The sequence below is a fragment of the Herpailurus yagouaroundi genome, unplaced genomic scaffold (genome assembly GCF_014898765.1).
Source record: "Herpailurus yagouaroundi ecotype Mexico unplaced genomic scaffold, PumYag 197, whole genome shotgun sequence".
Classification (NCBI taxonomy): Eukaryota; Metazoa; Chordata; class Mammalia; order Carnivora; family Felidae; genus Herpailurus; species Herpailurus yagouaroundi.
In genome coordinates this window covers 15,135,686-15,158,000 of record NW_024412428.1, presented here as the reverse complement: position 1 = coordinate 15,158,000, position 22,315 = coordinate 15,135,686, and the positions used below count along the sequence as shown (strand labels likewise).

The 22,315-nt window shown below is 36.6% G+C and overlaps 1 protein-coding gene across 3 annotated transcripts in view; it reads left to right on the top strand.

Annotated features, from left to right (window-relative positions):
• Positions 1-18,141, top strand: part of ALG5 (ALG5 dolichyl-phosphate beta-glucosyltransferase) — a 44,777-nt gene extending 26,636 nt beyond the window's left edge. For all 3 annotated transcript variants that reach the window (XM_040448259.1, XM_040448258.1, XM_040448260.1), the window contains 4 exons: positions 1,594-1,653; positions 6,371-6,522; positions 15,711-15,796; positions 17,939-18,141. In XM_040448259.1, the coding sequence (XP_040304193.1) occupies positions 1,594-1,653; positions 6,371-6,522; positions 15,711-15,796; positions 17,939-18,054 (414 nt within the window). In that variant the 3' untranslated portion in view covers positions 18,055-18,141. The remainder of the gene's footprint in view (positions 1-1,593; positions 1,654-6,370; positions 6,523-15,710; positions 15,797-17,938) is intronic.
• The last annotated feature ends 4,174 nt before the right edge of the window (positions 18,142-22,315 follow it).

Here is a 22,315-nt window from a genome sequence, read left to right as displayed (position 1 = left end):
CTGGAGCCTGCTTCAGATTCTGTGTCTTCCTCTCTTTCTGTCCCTCCCCCAGTCATTCTCTCTCTCTATCTCAAAAATAAATAAACATTAAAAAAGTTTTTTTAATTATTCCTGATATTTTACACTTAAATCTTTGATGTATCTGAAATATATCCTACTTTTCAGTATGAGGCCCAGGTTCAACTTAATTTGGTTTCCAAGTGGCTACCCAGATGTCCCACAGCATTTATCAATTCAGTTTTTACCCACTACTTAAAAACATCATCTTTGTCATATTCTAAATATCCATATTTGTGTGGTGTGTGTGTTTCTGGCTTTTCCTTTCTGGTTCATGGACTTATCTATTCATTTTCTAGTACTGTAGTTTTAATTATTATAGCTTTATAATGTATATTAAATCCTCTAAGGCTAGTCATTCCTCATTCTTAGAATTTTCCTGGTTCTTTTGGTTCTTTATTTTTCAATATTAACTGTAAAAATTAGCTTGTCTGGTTCAATGGAAAATTATTTTGATATTTCTATCAGTATGGTACTAAATTTAAAGATTAATTTTAGTGAGAATTGATTTTTGATACTGTCAACACATGTTCTCATCCATGATCATGGTACGCCCTTCTATGTGTTGAATTCTTTTGTTTCCCTTGGTACCGTATACATGTTTTCTTTATTTAGATATTGCTACGTTTTTGTATAGTTTATTTCTAGATTTTCCTTTCTTGACTTTACAAATACTGTCTTCCATTATATTTTCTGATTATTGTTTGTACATATGAAGACTAGTATGATATATATTCATTTTGTTCCACTTTTTTAATTCCCTTAATGTTTGTAGTAGTTTTTACTATAGTAGTTGATAATCTTGGATTTTCCAGAAAGTAATGATTATATAGATATAATCATACCATCTGCAGATACCCTTTTCTTTCTAATACCACTATTTTTCCCTCTAACTATGTTGATACAGTGTTTTTAATCAGAAAAATCATTTAAAAATATGAATTTTCAAGTTGTACCTGCCCCTGATATTTAGCCCTGAATATTGGCCTCTTAGTAAGTATAATCAGGCTTCTTGAAGCTGTACATATTCTGAATACCTTAGTAAGCCTTTGAAGATATTTAATGTGACTTTAAAAAAAAAAATCAGTGTCTAAAAAATGAGATACTTGGATTGAAAATAAATGTTTTTATTAATATTTGTTTTTAAAAATTTTTGTTTACATTTTAATTAGTTAACATACAGTGCAATATTGGCTTAAGGAGTAGAATTCAATGATTCATCACTTACATACAATACCCAGGGCTCATCACAAGTGTCGTCCTTAGTACCCATCTAGCACATCTCCCACCACCTCCCTCCATCAACCCTCAGTTTGTTCTCTGTCGTTAAGAGTCTCTTGTGGTTTGTTTCCCTGTCTCTTTTTTCCCCCCTTCCCATTTGTTCATCTGTTTTGTTTCTTAAATTCCACATGAGTGAAATCATATGGTATATGTCTTTCTCTTGACTTATTTCGCTTAGCGTAATACACATTTGATTATTGATATTCAAATAGAATATTCAAATACTGACAAATCATTTTACTGCTTTTTCCTCAGGACCAAATGGCTATTGCATGTGGATCTCGAGCTCACTTGGAAAAAGAATCAATTGCTCAGGTGAGGCTTTACTAACTGGCCTGGATCAGATTTTGTTTTTCTTTTTTTCATACTCATTAGCAAAAAGCAAGCTTTCATGTTTAATTTCATAAAAATGAATTTCTTTTCAAAGGGAAAGAAAATAATTTTTTACTGTGTGAAAGATTAACACATTTAGGAATTGATTATTTTTTTCAGTGAGTTTACAAAAAAGGATGTAAACTTCACTTTGACTTAGGATGCAAGCAGCTTAATTTTTTTTTTTTTCTTTTTAAGACACAGGAGTCCCCATTCAGTTCTGATATAAGGCAAACTTTTCTAAATGATACAGTTCTGAACCATTCAGCTTACCTTTAGTTTTTCTTTTAATGTCACATTGAAGTACATTTAAAGTTTGTTTTTTTCCTTTTTTTTTTTTTTTTAACTTTATTCCTCTTAGAAAAGCACTATATCTTAAAGTTTAACAAGTTGTGACTGCCCTCACTAAAGACCTTAAATTCTTCATTTTGTAATTTGTATTATTGGGCTACAAAAGTTGGAGTAACTTGAGAGGAAAAAATAATAAGGAATTTATTCTGTGCAATTTTAAATTCTTTTTTAATTTTTAAAATTATTTTAATTATTCACTTAAAAATGTGGGCCCAGTGTATCAAGCCCAGTAATTGTCCATTATATTCTTTATGGTTCATCTACTGGAGTCGCCAAATAGATCAAGAATAAAGCAGTATTTTTCAATCCAAGGTCAAAATTATCTGGGGAGGTTTTTTTCTTTGGTTTTAAACATGTGTATTTCTAGGCCAATCCCAGGCACACTGAATAAGACTATAGAAATGAACCAGGAATCTGCATTTTTAACAATTTCCCAGGCCACGCTTACACCCAGAGTTTGAGAACCAGTGGAATAAAAGGTTAAACCTTTCCCTCCCTCAGTGATTCTGAAATAAGACACAAAGAAATTTTTTTTTTTAAGATATACTGATGGCAGGGTCATAGAACCTCTTAAGAATTATGTTCAGGTATGGAAACCTAGACTCTTCCTAAGAAAGAAATTATTTTAATACCTTCAGCATCTAATCCAGTGTTCCATGTCTCTGTGGACACTCACTGGTTTTAAAAAAGGTAATCTGTTAACCATCGAGGTTATCATACTCCTAGAAATTTAAAATTGAAAGAGTGCTTAGAGATTAGCTAGTCCAGCTTCATCAATTTACTGATGCACAGGGGATAAGAAGAGGAAGAGTATATGTCTAAGATGTTTACATTATTTATAATTTTATACTTATATAAATTTTATAATTTTATAATTATAAAATAATAGAAACTATAGGGGTGCCTGGGTGGTTCAGTTGGTTGAGCATTTGATTCTTGATCTTCACTCAGGACATGATTCCAAGGTTGTGGGATCGAGTCCCATCTCAGGTTCCATGCTGAGTGTAGAACCTGCTTAGGATTCTCTCTCTCTCTCTCTCTCTCTCTCTCTCTCTCTGTCTCTCTCTCTCTTTCTCCCTCTGCCCTTCTCCACCTCTTTCTCTCTTTCCCTAAAATAGAAAAAATAAAAAATAAAACCTAATACTTGATATCTAAAAACAAAAAAGAAATGATAAAATGCTAAATTCCAACAATAGAAAATACAGATATTTTCCTGGATGAAATATGCAGCCAATAAAACAGATGATCATGCAGGCTTTATAATAATATGAGAAAATATCCAAAATATTAGGTTATATGAAGAAAAAGAGTACAGTGTTATAAATACTACATAATTGTTTATGTAAAAATTATCTGTATAAACAAAAACACTTAATGAGACCAGGCTGATATTAAATTAATGATTTTATGTTTACTTTTTTCCTTTTTAAAAAATGTAGAAAAGTAGAAAGGATAATGTATTTGGTGAAGGAAAAAAGATTTGGAAAAATAGGAAGCAAGAGAGTAATTAAGAAGCTAGTGAAGGCAAGAGAGTGTGTTCATATGCCCATATGTTCTGTGTAACAGTTATAACAGGGATGTTTATATTGTCTGGGTATTCCTGCATTTATTATTTTTAAAAGATTCAAAATAGAATCCATTGGTGTTTATTTGATGTCCTTAGAATTTCTTCGAAGAGTCTTGGGTTACATCTTGGGACTTCTTTGAACTTATTTTAAGATAATAAAAGTACCAGTCAGCTTTAAATTCCACCTGAATTCCTTGTTTACATTTCATCAGCATTAGAGAGAATATTGTTAATAATGAAGTAGTGAATGTCTTTTTCCTTCATATTTTTAAATGTCTGTTTCAGAAGTTCGTATAATGTTACTCTATGACTGTTAGTTTTATGTAACTAAGTCCGTTGCATAATATATTTTTAGATGTCTTATAAATTATAAGATATTTTGCAAAGTTAAAATAAAAATTAAAGGGAGATCCTCTTGTTTGTATGTTAGGAATCAAATAAGTTAAGTTCTTCATATGAAGTCCATGTGTTTCTGGTTTTTTAAAAATAACCATTATCCTTAAACAAACAAAAATCTTCTATTAACATCCAAGCAAGAGTGGCCATGAATATTTCCATTTGGTAACCAGTAAGTTCACCTAAATCACATTGAAGATCATTCAAGGAAAATAGTTTATAGGCATTATTATTATTATTTTTTTTTACCTTGTGATTTTAATTTTTCTATCTTTCAGTTTCTATTTGTTCCTTTTGTAAGCATAAGTGCTCTTTTGGAGGTTTAATCAGTCAACCAGTATTTATTGGAAATATTTTATGTGAAAGGCTCTGAGCAAGCTGGTATGAGATTACCCAAGTATTTTAAGATGAGGTTTCTGCCCTATCTGCTTAGAGAGGTAAGACCTGTTTACATCAGAACATAACTAATGATTCTAGGTGATAAGTGAGAAGTGATAGATCCTTCCAAAAAGTTTGTTTTACAGTTGACAAACATTTTGCAAAACTCCAAGTGGTAACTGATTCATATTTCCATTAGTGGAATAATCCCATTGCTCCACATCCTAACAAAAGATTTAATGCTATGATTCCTTTTAATGCTTGCCAGTTGGATGGGTATAACATGGTATCACGCTATGGTTAAAATTTGCTTTTATTGGTTGCTAATGAGAATGACCATTGTTTTATATGTTCAAAGGGCTCTCTTGTGTCCTTTTCTGTGAGCTGCTCTTATGCTCTTTCCAATTTGCTTTAGTACTCGTTTCACTTTTTATTTCTAGAGAGTTCTAAAATTTTATCTAATGTAGAAAGAATGGAGACTAATCATTTTCAGTTATTTGCACAGCAGCTATTTTGTTCCACTGTATTATTTCACTTTTTTTCCTTTGTGATGTGAAATATAATAAAAACAGAGAAGTACGTACACACAGACACACACACACACTTAAAAAAAATGTTTCACATACCTTACAGATAAGTGTTTTATTCTTTTTCCCTTCCTGCCCTGTTTAATACACAAATGAAACTGCAGTTAGGATGTAAAGTGAGGTCCCAAGCTTTCTTCCTTTATTAAAAACATTTATTGAGTTCCTGTTACTGTCTGTGCCAAACACTTGGCTAAAGGCTTTAATCTTGCCTCATTTAATCTTTACAGTAACTTTGTGAGGTGGGCATTTTCGTTCCCATTTGATAAAAGAGGAAAGTGGGATAGAGAGTTGAAGTAATGTGCTCAAGGCCACCCTAATCATTAATGTAGCCAGGATTCAAATAATCAGTCTGCTCAGGTCACTGGCTTTCTGTACTTTGTTGTGTTATCACTGGTGCGTCATAGTTCTGTTTGATAATAATAGAAAAAGCCACGTAAATGAAGAATGACACTACAGATTACAGTTATAAAAAGCAAAAGCCAAAAGGAGGAAGGGAAACACTAAATAGTATGAAATATTAAATGTTCTACATAGATTCTTAGTAGGTTGCTAGTGGAGCATTATGATACACATATGATATCGTGTATCATTCCATGGATCTGTTACATTTGAGAAAACTTTTAATCTTAAACATGAAAGTCTTGAATATGATAATTAATGACCTATTTATCTTATGTTTTAACGTTTGCAATGTTTAATGTATAATGGAATATTATGTTGTGTTACTATTATTAATAAAAGTAATTACTAATAATAGTGAATATTCAGATAGGATTACAGACCACTTAGGTTTGATATCCAAAGCATTAAAAAACTTAATTGTTAAAAGTATATTTATCAGATGTCTGCCATACCTAATTGAAGAGACTGTTGTTTCAGACTCCTTAGTCTGTGACTTTTTGACAGATACTCTGCTGTACTTTTTCTATCAGTATTCTCATTAACTAAGCACAGAACTTTAGGTTGAAACCATAGTGTTTTGTTTTTCCAAGAATCTCCAGTAACTGTCACCTTTTTTGAAACTGAAATCTATTTGGGGAAAACAGGCAAAAAATCTATAGATGAACCAGATGCTGGTTCATCAGCCCAAAACTGCTGTGGTGTACTTCTGGTAGAGTAAAGCCCTGACCCCTCACAGGTACTGTGATTCTTCTTGTCTGATTCTTCTCGAACCTGTGGGAAATGAGTAACTGCTCCCCTGGTACCACTCCCCTGCTCTAATATAATATACTTTGCCAGTGAAGCCAACAGAACAATGGTGTTCATATGTAAGATCTACCCAGTCAATTAAATATTAAAATGCAGTTGTCTACAGCCAGGTGTTTTCAATTGTCCTCTACAGATTAATGGAAAAATCATTTATATTTTGTCTTTGTTTTAGCGTTCTTACTTCCGTACTCTGCTCATGTATGGGTTCCACTTTCTGGTGTGGTTCCTTTGTGTCAAAGGGATCAGAGACACACAGTGTGGCTTCAAATTATTAACTCGAGAAGCAGCTTCACGGACGTTTTCATCTCTGCACATCGAACGATGGTAAGTTCCCAGCAGATGTCCTGGGCGTATCTTACACAGCAATTGTTCCATGCAATGAGAAACAGCCCTATATTCTCAGAGTGAACACTGAAGTTTAAACAAAATTGACACTTAATGTATGTAAAGTTAATCTGTACCTTTATTCTTTTACTGAGTTGGATCTAATTTTCAAAATCTCAAACCAAACATATGGTATAAAGTTAATTTTTTCACCTTATTTGTGGATGGTACAAATTGAAAAGCCTTAAAAACATCCTGTTTCTTTAGGCTTCCTTCTTTTCCTTTGAAGAAAAAAAAAAAAAAAGCTCAGAAATAGCAAAGTGAAAGAGGGTACCCGTTTTCTTTTTGTTCTTTCCTTTTCGATAGTAAGTTCCCTCTCCGGCATATGACAAACCAGTCTTTGGACCTCTGCATCCCCTTCTACCTTCTGTGGTTTGTTTGTTTGTTTTGTTTTTAAATTTTAACATTTGTTCTTTTTTTTTTTTTAATTTTTTTTTTTCAACGTTTATTTATTTTTGGGACAGAGAGAGACATAGCATGAACGGGGGAGGGGCAGAGAGAGAGGGAGACACAGAATCGGAAACAGGCTCCAGGCTCTGAGCTATCAGCCCAGAGCCCGACGCGGGGCTCGAACTCACGGACCGCGAGATCGTGACCTGGCTGAGGTCGGACGCTTAACCGACTGCGCCACCCAGGCGCCCCTACATTTGTTCATTTTTGAGAGCAGAGAGAGACAGAGTGCAAGCAGGGGTGGGGCAGAGAGAGAGGGAGACACAGAATCTGAAGCAGGCTCCAGGCTCTGAGCTATCCACACAGAGCCCGATGAGGGACTCAAACTCACGAACTGTGAGATCATGACCTGAGCTGAAGTCAGACGCTTACCTGACTGAGCCACCCAGGCACCCCCCCACCCCGCCTCCACCTTCTACCTTCTTAAAAACTTCATCCTGTTCATTTATTTTGTCTTGTCTTTTCTCCTTAACCACATCTTTTACACAGGTTTTTAAAACAGGTTTAAATTTCCCTTGCCATTTAAAAATCAAAAAACAAAAAACAGCCTCTCTCTATTGATAGCCCCCCTCAGTACCTCTCCAGCTCCAGCCCTTTTTCCCTTCACAGCCAGCTTTTCTTGAAAGAGCACTCTATGTTCACTGTCCCTGTTTTCTCACTTCCCACTCATGCCTTACGCCACCTCAGTGTGGATTTTTCCCCCGCCCCTCCATCTAAGCATCTCGTTACCTCCTGTCATGAAACCCAGTGGTCATGTTTGATATGGCCACTTACTGTCTTAATTAACCCATCAGCAGTGCTCCATACTTCTGAGCTCACTCTCCGGACATATCCCAGTCCCCTGGCCTGTCTTCATCCCAGACCTCTCCTCAGCTCTCTGCTGGTTTAGTGAGTAACACTGACACATGGAAGCTTAAAACCTTGCAGTCAGCTCTGACATTCCCACAGGTCCTCCACATGTCCAGTTCATGGCCCAGACCCGTTACTTTTGGCTTTTATGTCCCTTTGTTTCTCTTTGTCTTTCCCCCCACCATCCAAGACACCATCATGTCCTACGCTGTAGCCCAAGGAGTCAGTCTTTTCAAAATTAGAAGTAATCAATCAAATGCACCTTTTTTGTTTAAAATCCTTCAGTAGCTTCCCAGTGTCTTCCCATGGCCTTGAGAGGTGCTGCATAATCTACCCACCCATGTCTCTATATAGGGACCCTTCCCTTTTCAACTTCTCCTTCAGCTCTTCCATAGGGCAACGAACTCTTACTCTCCAAATCAGATCACATGCCCCTAATCGTACGATGTTGCTGTACCATAAGCCCTTCTTCACAGCACCCATCACATCATTAGGTTTTTGTTTTTATTTGCATAATGTTTCTTTGTCTCTATTAAAACATAAGCTCCAAAAGGGCAAGAATCCCATCTGATTTTGTTTGCTAATAAATCCATCCCCCTATCTAATAGAGTGTCTGGCACATTATAGCTGCTCCTAAATATTGTTGAAAGAATTAATACTTAGTGTTACTCATGGGTTCTATATGAATTGTGTTCATGGTGGGAATCTACATAATTATTCCAGTAGATTCCATTTTTGTAGTTTCTGTAACTTTTGTGCATCTATTTGCAAAGATATGTTATCTCCCTATAAATAGATATCATATAAACCCCCCATAACTTTAAAAAACTATAATTTCAGGATTAAAATTATCAAACATGGTTTTTAATATCTATCCTAAATTTAAAAAAAAAAATTTTTTTTTAATGTTTATTTTTGAGAGAGTGAGCAAGCATGAGTGAGGGAGGGGCAGAGAAAGACAAAGACAGAATCTAAAGCAGGCTATCAGCACAGACAGAGCCCAACATGGGGCTTGAACATAGGAGCCTTGAGATCATAACCTGAGCCAAAGTCAGACACTTAACAGACTGAGCCACCCAGGCACCCCTAAATTGTTTAAGTAATGTATATTTGATCTTCAGATTCAGATACATGTTTCTGTTATGTTGAAAAATAAAATATATTGATAGTTAATGGACTCCAAAATCAGTGAATCTAATTTAAGAAGCCATTCTAGAAGTAAAGCCCTCCCTCTGGATATAGTTTTCAGTCAACTGTTGGGTTCAGAACTAGGGTCAAAAAGCTAGGTTCTTTGTAGTTTGAAAGGAAGTTGGGAACTAAGGGTTGAGGACGTTAGGGTTAGGGTTGATAACTTAAAAATCATGAAGTTTCTCTTGTCATAATTGTTCTGGCAATATAATGTCTGTTCTGTAATATATAATGTCCAATATATAATATAATGTGAGACATATTTGTAATTTTAAATATTCTAGTAGCCACACTAAAAAAGTAACAAGAAACAGATGAAATTTATTTTGTTAATGTTTATTTAGTTTTAAGAGAGGGCATAATCAGGGGAGGGGCAGAGTGGGGGCGGACAGAGGATCCAAAGCCGGACCCTTGCTGACAGCAGAGAGCCCAACGTGCGGCTGGAACTCATGAACCATGACATCATGACCTATGACCTGAGCCTAAGTTGGATGCTTAACCAACTGAGCCACCCAGGAGCCCCAAAATGTATTTTAATAGTGTACTTTAACACCGTATAAAAATGTCATCGTCTCGGCATGCACTCAGTATGAAAAAATATTCAGGTATTTTACACATTTTTCTGTGTACCATGTCTTCCAACTATAGTACATCTCACTTCAGACTAGCCACATTTCAAGTGCTCATGTGGCTACTATATTGGACAGCATAATTCTAGAGTTTTATTTAAGTTAACATTTTAAACTTTTTTTCTCTTTTAAATTTTATGTTCATGTGCATGCCTTTTTAATGATTTATTTGGGCTTGATTAACATAGGATTGACCTCATTTAAAATTTTAGCCTCTCACATCTCTCTTTAGGGTCCACATATGTTTATTTTATGCCTGTAAAGGAGAACCACTAAATATACATGTATCAACTTGATTAACAATATGCCCATCACCATATTAATGTTGCATCAGTGGCTTTTATTCAAGCATCTCTGTTCCTGCACTTAAAATCAAGAAAGACTATAAAGTATTTCTTTCTTATGCAGCACAAGTTATAGAAACCAAGTTGTGCATCTACTCTTTATGTCCAATGTAAGTGTCCCCTCAGACTGATATTTTAAGGACTTATTCTAAAATTTCATTGCAGTTTTCCTCATAACTTTCAGGAAATTGAAGTCAAGTAGAGTTTCTAGGTATTAGAATACATCAAGCTATAATTAAAAACCAATAGGCAGGCATCTCTGATTCAGAATTACAGACCTAGTATGGGTTATGCTAAATAGTAAAGATATACATAATGTTAAAATAAATGTATGTTGGGGCGCCTGGGTGGCGCAGTCGGTTAAGCGTCCGACTTCAGCCAGGTCACGATCTCGCGGTCCGTGAGTTCGAGCCCCGCTTCAGGGTCTGGGCTGATGGCTCGGAGCCTGGAGCCTGTTTCCGATTCTGTGTCTTCCTCTCTCTCTGCCCCTCCCTCGTTCATGCTGTCTCTCTCTGTCCCAAAATAAAAAACGTTGAAAAAAAAAATTAAAAAAAAATAAATAAATAAAATAAATGTATGTTTATGTATGTTAATATTTATATAATTTTAACATTATTTTTAAACATAAAATTTTAAGCATAATATTTAACATCACATAAATATATTTAATTTTATATATCTATATACACATATATATATATATATGTGTGTATATAGATATATAAAATCTCCATCCTCAGAACTGTTATCTCACCTAAATTATTTCCATTTAATATTAAGGTATAATTTGACTCTTTTTATGAGTAATTTAAAAAAATTTTTTTAATGTTTGTTTTTGAGACAGAGACAGAGTATGAGCAGGGGAGGGGCAGAGAGAGAGGGAGACACAGAATCCAAAGCAGGCTCCAGGCTCTGAGCTGTCAGCACAGAGTCCAACGCAGGGCTCGAACTCACAAACTGTGAGATCATGACCTGAGCTGAAGTCGGATGTTTAACCAACTAAGCCACCCAGCCCCAGTTTATGAGTAATTTAAAAAATGGAGTCCTTGAAATGTACTTTCTTCCCATGAATATTTTTTTAAATCAATGTTATATACATGGTTATAATTTAAAGTCACTTCCATAAGGCTTCTAAAAAATCATCGTCCTTTGCTCCCTGTGCCTCAACCCAATTCCTACTCCCTGGCTATGGACACTTTCAGCTATGTGCTGTTCCTTTGTGGTAATTACTTTCATATTCAAAATAATGGGTTTGCATAGCCATGTCTCCGTTTTTTCAGTTTTAGGTATTACTCCAAAATAAATCAATGGAGAAGTATAGTTTTCTTAAACCCCTGTATACCTTTCACACGTATCCTCCTAATACAGTTTCTAAATACAGATCCCTACTGATGGGTACAGGTATGTAAAGATAATTCACATTCAAGCCATAGTGTACAATCTGATTATTTTACCTTTCTTGTAGTACTTTTTGTTTTCCTGAAGATAATAAATTTCTGGAGATTTCTGTCGCACTACTTGACGATGGACCTGTCACTTACTTACGTTCACACTCCGTGAGGAGTAGAAAGTACCTCTCCGTGTGTTCCAGTGCATCCGTGTGTTCCAGACTGTGCATCAGTTTCACTTTTTTCTTGGAGACGTCTCATCGGCTCTCACCTTTCTAGCTGTTCTCGGGCTTGCTGCACAGCTCCTGTTTTTTTCCTGGGTTTATATCCCTATTGTAGTAGAGCACATCCTCTGTGAATCTTCCTAAAGAAATGACAACAAAATCTTGAGACTTCGTTGGCAATGCACTGCATTATTCTCCTTTCACATTTGCCTCATAGCGAGCCGGAGACAGAGATCTAGGTTGGAAATCATTTTTCCTCGGGATTTTGAGAACATTGCTCTGTTGCCTTTGGCACTCGGTGTTTCTGGAGAGAAGTCCAATTCTGTCAGTAATCTGAATCTTGATTCTTTGTCTATGGCACGTTGTTTCCATCCCCTTTTGGAAGCTTTTACTCCACAGTGTTTTGAAATACCATGATTCAGGGACTTAATGTGGCTTTTTCATGCATCTTGTTGTGTATGCAGTAGGCACTCTAAATCTGGAAGCCTGGGTCCTTTACTGCTGACAAATGTCCTTTAGTCATTAAATAATTTCTCTAGTTTTTCCTTCTCTCCTACAAACAAATGTGAGCCTTCTGTGCTGATCCTGTAATTTTCTCTTCTCTTTTCTGTTTCAGGTCTTTTGAGATTTTCCTCAGTTTTATCATCTAGTGCTCCTTTTAAATTTGTGTTTCTGCTATCAAAAATGTTAACTTCCTACAACTCTTGTTTTCTAGTATTCATTTTTTTTACCCTATTCGTTTCATGAGTACAGTACCTTCCACTACTTAATGTCTCATTTAAAACTGTGACATTTTAGGGGCGCCTGGGTGGCGCAGTCGGTTAAGCGTCCGACTTCAGCCAGGTCACGATCTCGCGGTCCGCGAGTTCGAGCCCCGCGTCGGGCTCTGGGCGGATGGCTCGGAGCCTGGAGCCTGTTTCCGATTCTGTGTCTCCCTCTCTCTCTGCCCCTCCCCCGTTCATGCTCTGTCTCTCTCTGTCCCAAAAATAAATAAACGTTGAAATTGAAAAAAAAAAATTAAAAAAAAAAAAGGAGTTGATTTAAAAAAAAAAAAAAACTGTGACATTTTCTTCTTTCTCTCCATTGTTTCTGTTGTCCCAATTTTGTTTTTATCATTAAAGTCTGGCCTCACACGTATTTACTGTGGTACTACAAAGCTCATCGGAAGCTGTGTACATGGTCAGAGAACTCTGATCAACTCACCACGGATTAAATAGTGGGCTGCTTTATGTGGGAAACTTTCAACTGTCCTTATCTTTTGGGCTGGTTGTTTTCACTAAAGTGGGATTTCCTGATTTCCTGTCTGGTGGAAATGAGCCTGGCTGCCAGCATTCACACAACGAACTTGAGGAAAGGAGAATCCCCTTGAGCTTTTCCGTGAGTCCTCCCTTTTGAAGCCCCACCTGCACCACCTGCAGACCTCATCTGCAGTGAGGCCAGGGATGCCTGAGCCTTTGGAGAGCTCTGCGGGACCCATAGCCTGCTTCTAGGCTTCTCCCTTCTCACAGTCTACTTCTCCTAGTTCCCAGTTGTCCAGCTACTTTCCAAGTTTCAGATTTTTTTTATTACTTTCATCCTTTCTTTGTTCTTACGTGTTTATTCCATCATTGTTGTTTTAATTTTAGTGGGACTTCAGGAGGGAGCAGTAGAGGACATGTGTGCCTGGTGTGTTTAAAAGAGTATCAACACGCCCTTTGTTCTTCAGGAATAGATCTGTGAGGTCACAGCTATACGAGGAACTGAGTAACAAAAGAAAACAGTGGCTCTGCCCTCCCCGCATTTGTGAAAACACGTGAAGGCATCAGAGATGGAGAGTGACCCTTACACTGCTTATGTGCCATAGCATGAGGTTCTATCCAGAAGTACTTGGTATTTCAGTTATGTTTGCCCTGGTGACAGATTGGTCTCTTATGGTGATGTGAACTGGAAATTTCTTTTTAAGCAAACATCTTCATGTCTTTTAAAATGTTAAAAGAGGATACTAGTAAAAGTAATAGAAGATGAATAGTCCTTACAGGGTTTTTTTGTAAATATAAAGTAATTTCAGTTAATCCGTGCTTCTTTTTCCCCACTCCTTTCCACTCATCATTCTTATGTTGTTTTGCGTCTTTAAGTCATCATATGCTGATATCCTTAGAACAGTATTTAATAATCGTGTTCAAATTATTGCATATCATTAGAACCAACTCAACCTTTTGGGTATTTTTTGGTTTTGTGTTAAAGGGGAGGGTTAAGGGTTAACCAGGTTTAATATTCATAAAATTTCCTCCTTTCGTGAGTGTCCCATGCTAGTTAACAGAAGTTTTACACAGTCCTTTTAACAACACAAAGAACGCCTTTGTAGATGGTTTTATCATCTTAAGTAAATATTTTATTAGGATAAGAAAAAGCATTACATTTTTTTTTTTTAAACGTTTTCATATTCACTTATGCAAACACGGGATTTAAACAAGTCACACAGTGGACAGTCACAGTTTTGTGGCCAAGAAGACAGAACTCCCAAATTCAAGTTGTCTGAAATCAGGGAAATCAAGCAGAAGTGGGTTTTAGGTATTTTCGTGTTTGTGCTAATATTTGAAAACCAACCCCCTGGAAGTCCGAAGTGTGTTCCATGCAGTCCAGAAAGTGGGGGCTTAATGGCTCAAGAGGAAAGCAAAGCTGTGAAGGACTCGAGCACTTTCAGTTACCAGAGCGTGAAGAAGGTTTAGCAGGTGATGGTGCTGCTCTCCCTGAGCTCACTGCCAGTGAGAGGAGGAAACTGGCTTCAAGAATTTTGTAAGCAGAATCCAGGAAAATCTCGAAGTCAAGATGCAGAAACTAGGGAAAGCAGATTTGACCTAAACCACTGAAGAGGAGCTTCTGGAGCCTTTCATAGGGAGAAGGAAGGATGAACTGGGAATTCAGACTGGAGATGATTTTAACAGGGTTAAGTGAAAATGAGACAATATATCGAATTCCCGTGTATGTATTTAGTTATACCCAAAGAGCATTTCAGACTAAAGTGGCTTTTTACTTTCAACAGCTGGCAGTACTATATTGCCCAGGACGTATGAGGAAGGGCAAAGGAGAAAACAAGGCCCTAGTGAACCATGTATTTAAAAAAGAAACCTTAGGGCGCCTGGGTGGCTCAGTCAGTGAAGTGTCCAACTTGGGCTCAGGTCATGATCTCATGGTTCGTGGGTTTGAGCCTCACACTGGGCTCTGTGCTGACAGCCCAGAGCCTGGAGCCTGCTTTGGATCCGGTCTTCCTCTCTGTCTGCCCCTCCCCACTTATGCTCTGTCTCTCTCTCTCTCTCTCTCAAAAATAAACAAACTTGTGGGGCGCCTGGGTGGCGCAGTCGGTTAAGTGTCCGACTTCAGCCAGGTCACGATGTCGCGGTCCGTGAGTTCGAGCCCCGCGTCAGGCTCTGGGCTGATGGCTCAGAGCCTGGAGCCTGTTTCCGATTCTGTGTCTCCCTCTCTCTCCGCCCCTCCCCCGTTCATGCTCTGTCTCTATCTGTCCCAAAAATAAATAAATGTTGAAAAAAAAAATTAAAAAAAAAAATAAACAAACTTGAAAAAAAAAAAAAGAAAGAAAAGAAAAGAAACCGTGATCCTCAGGTGGTAGATGAATGAAATCAAACAACTCTCAAGTGATGGACATTTTCTCTAAGAGCTGCTCAGAGTTCTGTTTTATCAACTCTCTGAATCAGTTGAAAATGCTATGAGTTCTGTACCTTGAGGTAGTGAAGCCTGGGATTGAAAGCAATCGATTTTGAAAAATTTCCATGATTAAATTTTCTCAGAGCCCAAGCGGCCTTTTTTACCTCTGGGGGTTTCTGACTTGTGATGGAGACACCATATTTCTCATTTAAATGTTATGCATTGACACACTAAATTATTGACCTGAAGCTCCTGAACTACTTAACCTTTTGTTTGACCTTCTGTGAACTTTCAGTTTTACTATATAAGCTCTATATCTGCCTTTTAAGCTTCTTTAAAACATGCCAGAGTAGAGATTTAATTACACTCTCTCTCTCTTTTTAAAAATAAAAATCAATATATTTTCTGTTTCAGGGCATTTGATGTAGAACTGCTTTACATAGCACAGTTCTTTAAAATTCCAATAGCAGAAATTGCTGTCAACTGGACTGAAATTGAAGGTGAGTACATTGTTGATGTTACAGCTGATCCTAGGTGGGGTGGGGAGATAGGAGACAATACAGTAGTCCAGTAAACTTAACTGGCTGCCCCCTTCAAGACCTCCTCAGCTGGCTTGACTCAGACGTGGTTGTGTAGAGTTCTGGCTACTAATCCCCTTCACCCTCCAGATGGCACACAACCTTCTCTATCCTTGCAGTCTCCTCCTGGGGGCTTCAATAGGCCTACTACCCTACCCCACTGTAGAATTCAGTAAAACTTCTACAGCAGACAAGATCATGGTAATCTGAGGTTAGAAGAAAGTTGGGAAGTCTTTTAAGATAAATTTTGTTTGTGTCATCTTTTTTTTAATATTGTCTTACTTCATTACTCAGTAGGTATTGATTACCTACAAGCCACCATGCAGAGCTTAATAAGGAACTATAGTTGTTTTTACCGCAAATGTCCACATCCATTCAGAGCCAGTCTTTAACTGGTATCTGTACATATATCCAAAAATGTGAAAATCTCTAAGATCTCAAATAATGTGAAATCTATCAGAAATCTTAGTAATTCCTGTTTGAAAAAGCTTTGAAAGCTTATATTGTAGAACGTAAAAAATATTCTAGTTTTCTCCTTTGCTTACCTTACAATGCCCCTAAGTTAATTCACAGTGTGGGCGCACTTACCTTTCAAGTGGAGATTTTTCAACTGAGTCCTTCCTCCTCTGCTGAGCATGGCCTCCTCTCAGAAAGTCACTGTTGCAGTATACCATGACTGTTACGTAACCGTGGATGTTTAGGGACAGGAAAAGGTTAAGAAGCAGTCTGGGGATCATACAAACTATACAGTACAGAACAAATGCAAACGTCTTGGAGTCTTGCTGAATCAAACTTAGCTTACAAAAATTTTAGTACTCTCTGCAGTAGCTACCTAGATCAAAGGGGATTGAGAAGCTGGTAAAAGATTGCTCAGATTTGTAAGATCTGTTGTGTTGATCTGTGTTGATTTATGCCCAGCATAGACTCTGTAGGAAGTTGAAGTGGGGAAAAGTAAAAATGGGTTTCATATTTATATCATTTGTTCATTTGCATTTCAGAGATAGTTGTGTATTATTTTTCCTTAACCGGCCGTTAATGAGCCGCGGTTTTGTATCAGTCATTCCCAGAATCGTCGGCCATGTATACTCAGTGCCTCCTCCCTATAATAGGGCCATCCAAAATTTCCACAATTTAGATCCTTCCCAGTTTCATTTCACTTCCAAGATGTTTTGTTTTTGTTGTTATTAGAGAAACCACTCACTTCAGCTTTGAAGATGTTTCTTTTGTAAATGATACAAATAAAATTAAGGTGGATATGTTAATTAACTGTGTTAATTAACTTAATTGTGGTAATCATTTCACAGTATGTGTATGTAAGTGTATGTGTGTTTATATATGTATATATATCAAATCCTTACATTCAACACTTTAAATATATTTCAATTTTGCCAACTCTACCTCAAAATTTGGGGGAAAAAAGAAAGAAAAACAGGAAGAAGCCAGAGTATTTGGGCTTAAATGTGGAAAATTGTCACCAATCAGTCTGTGACAGTTTACCACCTCGCACTCGTTACCTGACCTGCAATCTATTTTTGACTTACTGAAAAAACAGTTCTATGGGATAAAATCAAGGAATACAAGCTTTTAAAACATGCTCCAGGAGGCAGATTTCCTATAGTCAACTAGGGTTGGCATACTGCCTCTTGGCAACCACTGGACAAGAAGATGTCGTAGCTAAGATAGTATTTATCTTAGCTAACTGAAGAGTCTTTGGTAGAATTAGAATAAAAAGTGAGTTTTTGTCTTATATTTCTTCTCCCAGATTATTAATCTATATTATATGTGGAGATGTACCTGTTTCTCTATAGTACATGAGACTGAAAAGTAGCATGTAAAACAAAACCAAAAAAAAATGCACCCCAAAAAACATTTTTAAATGTATAGATGGAATTAAATATATACACATATACATAATTACATGCATACATACCTAATATAAAAAATAAGGTGACTAGAAGCTCACAAAGGTCATGTAGACTGACTTCTAAAATATAATTTCACACTGATATATTTTCTCCAGAGTTTATTTAAGTTAATTCATTTTTAATTATTTTTAAATCACAGGTTCTAAATTAGTTCCATTTTGGAGCTGGCTACAAATGGGCAAGGACCTACTTTTTATACGACTTCGATATTTGACTGGTGCCTGGAGGCTTGAGCAAACCAGGAAGATGAATTAGGTTACTTGCCGTCTTTGTATTCTTATGTATCAGTGTCACGTTATTTCACCGGAAATTAAAATTTTAAATAAACCTGGAATAAACCTATGCCCTTGCCTGCCTTTTGATAATTTTTAAAGAAGTAACTGCCATAACTAAAAATGTTTATACCTCTTTTGAACCCAAAAAAAAAAAAAATTAAGGTGTTCGTAACAAAGTCAGATTTTCCTTTGCTTCAGCAGTTTTATTGATTCTTATTATCATTATGATTCTGAGAAATATAACTTTTAAACAGAAGAGAGAAGCAGTTACTCTACCTGCATAATTCTCATGAATTTAAATATAAACCATAATCATATGCCTGTGCTCAGAGATTTAAAAATAAAATTGGCATATGTTTAAATATATGCAAACTTATTAGTATTAAGCCCATATTCCAACTTATAAAACACTAGGAAATTGTATGTTAAAGAAAGGATATAGGGCACCTGGGTGGTTCAGGCTGTTAAGCATCCTGAATCTTCACTTTGGCTCAGGTCATGATCTTACAGTTCATGAGTTCGAGCTCCATGTTAGGCTCCACCCTGCCAGTGTGGAGCCTGCTTGGCATTCTCTCTCTCTCTCTCTCTCTCTTTCACTCTCAAAATAAATAAACTTCAAAAAAAATTTAAAGGAAGGATATAGGCTCTCTCACCAAGGCATCTACTTCCTTATATGGTTTTTACATCTCTCTTCCCCAATTTTACTTACACATATTGCACTTATTTTCTTACTTCCTGGCAACACATTGCTCTTGAGTTCATGTTACTAGAAGTTGAAAATTCTTTATAAAAAAGAGAAAGTTTTGGGGACACCTGGCTGGCTCAGTTGGTAAAGCATGCAACTCTTGATCTCAGGGTCATGAGTTCAAGCCCCATGTTGGGTGTAGAGATTATTTAAAAAAAAAAAAAGTTTTCTAACATTGATAAATGCATATACTTAACATCAGAAGCCTATGTTTTTGAGATACTATCAAGACTAATGAATAGCAATTATAAAATAATTTACCCCTAAAACTCAGAATTAGATTATTTCTGATGTTTTAGAGAAACTAATAACAATATCTAACATTTATTGAGTGGTTACTGTATGCCTGCCACTGTTCTAAGCATCTGGTGTATATCATGATTCACTTAACTTTTACAATGGAAGAGGAAACAGGTATAAAGTAGTTACTCACTCAAGGTCGCACAGCAGGAACTAGTGGAGCTGTGATTCTAGCCCATGTAGTCTGGGTCCAAAGCCTACACTCTAATGGCTATCCTACTTCAGTTTCTGAAGGTATGAAAATTGGAGATACCTAAATAGAAACTTTCAGAAGTACACTAGAACATTTTAAAGACAAAACTTAAGTGGAAAAGTTTAAAATAAGCTAAAAAATGACTCCTCTCCAGTAGTTTCAGCAACAGTGATATTATCACATCTGCAGTAGACAATAAGCCCCTTGAAAACAGAAACCATTTCTTACTCAAATTAGTATGCCAGCACAGTACTTAGTATATAGTAGACACTTAATGCTGATTACGTGAATAAACAAACTTCATTTACCACCAGATTTTAAGAGCATTTAAGTCACTTAAGAGAACAAAGCAAGGCTTATGCAAGTAGAAATGATAGAAAGCCAATTGTAGAAGAATGACTGAGCATTTACGAAGAGTGTAAAAGTACAAACCTGAACCAAAAATAAGATCCTTAATGAAACTAAATAAAAATAAAATAATTTACAGGCATAGCTCATTTTATTGCACTTCACAGATACTTCATTGTTTTTACAAATGAAAGGTTTGGTCACCTTGTGCCAAGCAAGTCCTGGTGCCATTTTCTTCAGCATTTGCTCAGTCCATGTCTCTGTGTCACATTTTGGTGATTCTCACAATATTTCAAAATGTTTCATTATTGTCTTTGTTATCGTAATCAGTGATTATGACTCACTGAAAACTCAGATGATGGTTAGCACTTCTTAGCAATGAGGTAATTTTGGATTAAAGTATGTACCCTTTTTAAATAGAATGCTATTACCCTCTTTAACAGACTGCAGAATAGTGTAAACTAACTATTATATGCAGTGGGAAACTAAACTCATTTGACTGATTTTACTGCATTTGCTTTATTGCAGTGGTCTGCAACCAAATCTGCAATATGCTCTTTGCAAGCTAGTGATAAAAATGCATATTTAAAGAATAATAGGATTTTGAGGGGAAGTATCAATACTTTTATGTAGTTCATCCAGGAACACTATTTAGAAAGGTTTCTGATCTTGATGCCAATTTACCCATCTAAGCCCGGATTCACCTAGGTTAACAGCATAGTATAGAATCTGAAGCACTCTGTAAGAGAAAACAGTTTGACTTGTTGACATTTCAGAACCTGCTCAAAAAAAAATAACAAGCAGCCATAGCAAAAGTGAAACTATCGGCTATTATTTTCCCTATATATAAGAAAGTGTGATAAAAATGTTACATGCATTAGTTTCTCTGATCAAGTAACTATCAATAGGAATAATTACATTTCAGAAATAAGTAGGATTAGGCAAGGGATAGGGTGCTTGGGTGGCTCGGTCAGTTGAGCGTCCAACTTTGGCTCAGGTCACGATCTCACAGTTCCTGAGTTCAAGCCCTGAGTCGGGCTCCGTGCTGACAGCTCAGAGCCTGGAGCCTGCTTCAGATTCTGTGTCTCCCTTTCTCTGTACCATCCCCCCTATCCTGCTCATGCTTTGTCTCTCTGTCACTCTCAAAAATAAACATTAAAAAAAACTAAAAAAAATAAGTAGGATTAGGCAAGGGATTTGTCCATGGTCCCACAGGTAGCCAGGAGTTGTGCTTCTACTGAATAAAAAATAGGAAACATAAAGGATGGTGAGGTAGGATTAAAACTGAGAGGATAAGTTTATTACATGCAGATAACCTGACCATTCACTTTGTACCTTCTGACTTGTTCTTACATAATATTTACATATGTAGTTTCACTTGAGATTGTATCAGGACAGCAGTGTGTTTCTTGACACCCGTAATTCAATGTCTACAATCTTGTGTCTTTCCACCATTCGTGGTTGATTCTCAGTTCTATTTTCCATTTTCTTTATTCAATTACGATTTCCTTACGAGCAGAACCTTGCCTTTTATTTTATTTGTGTGTCTCCACAGCATCCTAAATTGTGGTTTTTCCATAAAGGTTTCTGAAATGGTTAGATAATGCCACCATTTCAATTCATTTGTCAAAAAAAAAAAAAAAAAATTACAGGAATGAGTTTCTCCATTTTATTAATAGCTAAATCCCCTGAAGTAATAGTCTAGTAGGCTGTTTTGTTTTTGCACAATCTCAAAATCCATCAAATCTACAAATTAATGATTTCATTATATTTATCCAATAAAGGGCTCTATGAAGTAATACATTTGTAATTCACTGTTTTTGAATAAAACTCCAGGTAGTATTTTGATGGTCACAAAAAAAGAAGTATCTTTACAGATTTGATCCAATCCAGGTGGTCTTTTTGTACGCTATATATATACATGTGTGTGTATATATACATATACATATATATATTACATATGTTATATATGTATATGTATATAAAACACACATATATATATATGTATATATAACATACACATATTTTTTGAAACTCATCCCAGGATCCCTTGATACAGTGATAGAGTGCTCTAGGTATACAAGCAAAACAGATCCTATCCTGACATTTTGAAGACTTTGCATTTTAAGGACACGATGCCTGCAAATCTTACCTGCAGCACCACATACCTGGAAGCATTCAGCCTGTCTTCAACTTATAAACCAAAGCCAGCTTACAAATCAGTTGCTTGGAACCTATAAGGTTTTTCCCATGAAAAATAATACTAAAAAATATGGTTAAGTCCTTATAGCAGTCTGAAAGATGTATAGCAAGCCTATAACACACCTGAACTACTCTGTACCGGTCTGCAGTAATACCTAACCATGCTTTGCAATGTGGAGAAATCGTTTTCCATTTTCCAAGTGGGAATGCCATGGAACTATCTCTACCCACCGCCTCTAGGAATCCCAATGAAAAGGTAGGCACAAAGGCGCGTGGGTGGTTCAGTCAGTTAAGCGTCCGACTTCGGCTCAGGTCATGATGTCGCGGTCTGTGAGTTCAAGCCCCGAGTCGGGCTCCGTGCTGACAGCTCGGAGCCTGGAGCCTGCTTCAGATTCTGTCTCCCCTCTCTGCCCCTCCCCCATTCACGCTCTGTCTCTCTCTGCCTTTCAAAAA